We start from the raw sequence: 5,219 nt of genomic DNA, 5'->3' as shown, positions 1-5,219 counted from the left end.
TTGGTCACCTAACATGCCAGTGAATAATATCTTGTCACATCACCAAGATGCATAGTGGATGCCAACTCATTTAGAGCCAAACATCTCAACATACACTAGAAACCCATTGTAGCCATCTCTAACAAAGTTAAGTAAAGATGCAACATCCTTAAATGAAGATGTATAATTTTTCAAAAGATCCATGGGATAGAGCTTTCCATCAACCCATAAATCTATATTATTTGCTCCTTGTATCTTTCACAACTATTTTTTATTATTAGAGAATAAGGAAGGCATGTTTCTCTTACAAAGAGGTTAGTATTCAAGATCAAGCTCAACACGAAGATCTTACACTACTCTCCTTCTTAGACTACCCATTTCTTCCATTTTCTGAATGTGGAAAGAAAACATGTAAGTTCAAGCAATTGAAAGAGAACAAAATGCAAGTGAGAATGCAGAATACAAGTAAACTAATGCAAATGAGAATATGAAAAGAGAATACCTCTTGAAAATCTCTCATTTTCTTTAACTGAAATACTTACAAGACACCTAGACTTTTGAGACCCAAGCTATTAGATTTCACCTTCTCTACATCAGTGTTTTTAGTCCTTATTCCACCATTGAAGTATGGAATATCTTCATTCGAGAATTGTAAAAAATTATATATATATATATATATATAAATTTGAAGCCAAAACATGAAAAATAAAAATTCTCTTATTTTTTAAAAAAATTTGCACTGCCTCTGCCTAAATTACTATAATGAATTTCGAAAGTTGATCTCTTTCTTAAATTTATTTTTGACAATTTGATTTTGCATCTTTTTATGTCTACATTATCTCTTAAGATTAACAAATAAGTATTGACATGTGACATGTTTCATCAAAGTAAATTGACATAGTGCCAGATATCAGTTCTCATTATCACACCATAAGATAAATAATATTATATGAGTGCTTTGAATATAATGCTCCTTATGACTTTTGCACCAAATACCACAATAATACTATCAAGTATACGCAATAGACTTAATTGATAACACACCCTAAAAACAAAAACTCGATGCTAACACTTAAGCCTGTAATAAGTCCTATGAGGTAAAGACAATAGTACTATAACATCCTCGGATGAGATTAATCAACTAAATAGTAAAAAATACATATTCCTACCCTAAATCTGTTAAACCTTAATGCTTTGAAAAAATCAACTACATATTTTTTAGTTTTTTCATTAACTTTATTTTATTAGTGCAACCTACACTACGCTAGTTAATCAAAGATTGTGAAAAGTATGATTGTGTAGCTAAAACCACTAGTTATATGAGATCCTTGCAAAGAAAGTAGAAAATATGTGAGACTAAAGAGGCATTAATAGAATTTTCTATTTTCTATTGCAAAGTTGAAATATTGTATGTGCATTTGATATTTTTAAACATGTAAACTTTCCATGTAGAAGATGAGCTTTAAGGGGGCGAAAGGAAGGGGTGAGTGGTTGAATGTAGTACTTCAACACACATGCTAGATAGGGAATTGGTGTAGTGATAACCTAGAACCTTGGTATTTCATCAACTAGGTAATATGTCTACCTTTTGAAATATGTTTTTTCATTTAAGAGTGGAAAGAGGTGACTAGTAACTGTTGTAATAGCTGAGGCAGCAAATTGGCTTCGACCTTTTGAGAACAAAGAGTTGAAGAGATCTTTGTGACTTATTGCATGTTAATCCCCAGAGACAAGGTATACAAACACTAATCATACAAAAGTGTTTGCCCTTTATTGTGTTTCACACATTTGTAGCCCACTTTGGAAATCACGATTTGAAACAAATGATTACAATTGAAGCTAGGATTCCAAGGAGTCTAATGACACGTTAGACATACAACATTATAGTAATATCGAAAGAATCTCAATCTCCACAGTGATACGCTTACAAAAGAATCAAGTTACAACCATGCATAATACTTCGTACTTGACGCCAAACATGTTTGAACCATAGTCTCAATGGATCAAAACTTTGGGACAGAACATCAAATGGGCATGAAAGGAATCTAAACTTTGCAATTAGGTTGATTAAGAAAGGCCAAAATAATCAGCCATGGCGTAAAACACACACGGCCCATTCCTCCTTAGAAACCGTGAATTGACCCACCACCAGGCAAGGCAAGGCTAGTAAGGGGGGGGGCTAAGGACATGGGAAGGACTAAAACTTGGAAACGGTAGAAAAGAAGGCAAAGGGTTGAGGGTGCGGGAGAGGGCGCCACGTGGCTGGAGCCGGCCGGCGAATCTAAGATTGCAGTTAGCATGCATGTGGGGTGGTCGTGTGGACCCTGCACGTAGCTTAATCTGACATGGCGAGTCGTATGATCTCTCTCTCTCTCTCTCTCTCTCTCTCTCTCTCATATATGATCCGAGCTTTATGAGCTGACCCTAGTTATAATCCTCAGCTTCTCTCTCAATCCTTGTAGCTTATGATCCAACCTTAAGCTGGCCTTGATTACATTAACCCGCTTCTCAATCCTTGTACTACTCCATCATCGACCCAAGCCCTAGTAGCTGCAGGCCGGCCTTCCTCTTCTCAATCCATGAATTTGCTGATCATCGGAGCTTAAGCTGGCCTTAATTAGTTGCAATCCTCTTCTCAATCCTGATATTTCACACACCTCGGTCTTCGATTTGCCCATCCAATTATATGGATCACCTCTCGCCGCCGGCCCCCGATGACAGCAGCATATTCTTCCCTCTGATAGATTGGCAGTTCTTCAATGGCAGCTTTCAGCCTAGCAGTCCGGCTGCCCAATTCGCAGACTGCAGCTTTAATGTCGCCACCAATGCGCCTGCCCCCAATCAGGACCACGCCATCGCTCGCGACCATCAGTATAGTCGAGTGATCAATTATGGCAGCCCACCTTTGATCCATCCCAAACAATTTATACCCTGCCACAGTACTACCCCTAGCTGTTCATCAGACCCCTGCCCCGATTTGGGTAGCTGCAGTGACGATGACCTCGCCAGCTTGGATGCTGCGGCTCATCATCAATTCATGGCCCCCATCGCGTTTGTGAAGAATTTGCAGCTCTCTCAGGGTGCCGCCCTCGGTACAGATCCAATCGAGGCTCCTGGACGAGAGGAGGTTTGTCTCCGCAATTTCTTTAATTAGATTTTGCTTCCTTTCAGCAAGGATTAATCCACAGGGATTGCCCGAGTCTGCCGAATCCAGTAGAATTATAGAAGCTACGCAGATTGCAGTAATTACATACAGATTATGTGTTTCCTTTCAAGCAAGAATTCCATGCGAGTTTTCCCAAATTGTGAGAAATCCATCAGAACTGAAACTACGCAGATTGCAAAGAAGTGCCCAAACGCTGGAGAACAACACCTAGCTGCTAGATAATCAGCCTGTGTTACACATGAATATGGCTGACACATGCTGCAATTTATTTTGTGACTGCAGATCAAAAGCTCTGCTGCCAACAAGGGGCGATCGGGTTCTCGTGATTCCATGCTATTCACAAGCCCCATCCAAGCAAAGAGAGCGCCGAAGAGATCACTAGCCGCACCTGCAACACCGAGCTTAAATATAAAGGTCGAGGAAGAGGAGGAAGAACACCAAAGAAAACAAAAGAGCAAGAAAAAATTGAAGAGGCCAAAGAGAAAAGAAGAGAAGGAAGAGCACATCCACGGAAGCCCTTCTCTCGTCAAACAAAGCACGCCTCCTCGTAAACATTGCAGTAATAGAAAAGGAGGGGGAGAAGCTCTATCGAATGCCCAAAGCCATAAAGAGTCCAAATGGGCTCAACACTTACTCAAAGCTTGTGCATGTGCCATAGCCCAAAACAATCTCCCCAGGACCCAACACTTGATGTGGGTCTTGAATGACCTTTCCTCCTTCCGAGGGGATACTAATCAAAGATTAGCTGCAATTGGATTAAAGGCTCTCTTCTCTAGAGTCCAGGGAAGGCTCACTTTACCGCCCATCCTCCCCCCCTCCCTTGATCTGAACTCAAACCACAATTCTCTCCATATCTACCATGCCCTTCTAAAGTTTCAAGATTCAAGCCCTTGGCATAGGGCCATATATACCATTGCTAATGGGGCCATCCTAGAGACTTGTGAAGGTCACAATAAGGTACATATAATTGATATTGGAATCTCACAAGGCACACAATGGCCAACCTTGATAGAAGGATTAGCTACTCGAGCATCTAGATCCCCTGCACTTGTAGTGAGGTTAACCATAGTAAATGACCCTCTTCTTCTAGGATCTAGCTCCATCAAATTTGTTTCTAAATTGGAGTCTTTTGCAAGCAACGTGGGTCTCAGATTGGAGCTCAAGAATATATTCACACCTCTAGAGTGTTTAACTGCAACCTCTCTAGACATAAGAGAAGGAGAGAAGCTCATTATTTCTACACAATTTCGCTTACATCAAATCAATAATGAAATATCATACAATTCGCCATGCAAGAAAAGTCCTAGAGACAATTTCCTTCAACTCCTCCATCAATTGCATCCGAGCACCTTTGTTTTGAGTGACAATGATGTTGATCATTCATCCAATGATTTTCTTACTCGATTTCAAAATGGCATGGAGTTTCAATGGAGCTTCTTAGACTCTACTGCTGTAGCTTTTGAACATCAAGATAGTGAAGCACGCCTCATTATTGAAGCCAACGCTGCATTGGGTTTCTTCAACAATGTTGCATTTGATGGTTCCTCAAGAATTGAACGAAATGAGACTCATAGGACTTGGAGCTTGAGATCTAGTAGAGCCGGGTTCTCATGTTATCTTCCAAGTGCTGAGATTCTAGAAAGTGCAAAGTCTCTTCTTAGAAAACAAAATTGTAATTGGGATCTACTCATAGAGGATTGTGCAATGGTTCTCAAATGGAAGGGGCAACCCACAACCTTTTGCTCCATTTGGAGGCCATGAAATAAATACACATGGCTAAAGTTGACTTCATTTCTTCCCACTGTAATTTTATACACACTTCATGTATAGTAAAGCATTAATGAAGCCAACTCCTTATTTATCAATTTAAAGCCCTTTAAAACAAGGAACCTCGATGAGGTTGCACATGACAATTCTACTAAAACATATGCAACAAACTTAATGTCCATTATTTTAAGCATAATTTGAAATTTAAAAGTGAAACATGACATTTATATATAGAAAAAATAAATAATATAATTCTTATAGACCTTTTCTTGTATTGAATGCAATACATTCAATTCCAAGGCATACA

At 39.4% G+C, this 5,219-nt stretch overlaps 1 protein-coding gene across 1 annotated transcript; it reads left to right on the top strand.

Annotated features, from left to right (window-relative positions):
* The first annotated feature begins 2,240 nt into the window (after positions 1-2,240).
* LOC148041292 (protein NODULATION SIGNALING PATHWAY 1-like) lies at positions 2,241-4,906 on the top strand. The gene is made up of 2 exons (XM_087687923.1): positions 2,241-3,106; positions 3,428-4,906. Exons 1-2 carry the CDS (start codon positions 2,666-2,668, stop codon positions 4,904-4,906), a joined length of 1,920 nt encoding a protein of 639 aa, XP_087544049.1. The 5' UTR covers positions 2,241-2,665.
* Positions 4,907-5,219: the final 313 nt, after the last annotated feature.

Source organism: Lygodium microphyllum, chromosome 1 (assembly GCF_053477565.2).
Source record: "Lygodium microphyllum isolate KBCC chromosome 1, Lygodium_microphyllum_v1.1.10, whole genome shotgun sequence".
Taxonomy (NCBI): domain Eukaryota; kingdom Viridiplantae; phylum Streptophyta; class Polypodiopsida; order Schizaeales; family Lygodiaceae; genus Lygodium; species Lygodium microphyllum.
The sequence above is the reverse complement of the archived record's forward strand: the minus strand, read 5'-3'. Positions and strand labels throughout refer to the sequence as shown.

What these genes read in the sequence shown, in the direction of transcription:
- LOC148041292 (XM_087687923.1), top strand. Translation starts at nt 2,666, where the DNA reads ATGGATCACCTCTCGCCGCCGGCCCCCGATGACAGCAGCATATTCTTC. An exon ending in AGGCTCCTGGACGAGAGGAG is followed by an intron (nt 3,107 to 3,427) that starts GTTTGTCTCCGC and finishes TTGTGACTGCAG; the next exon opens with ATCAAAAGCTCTGCTGCCAA.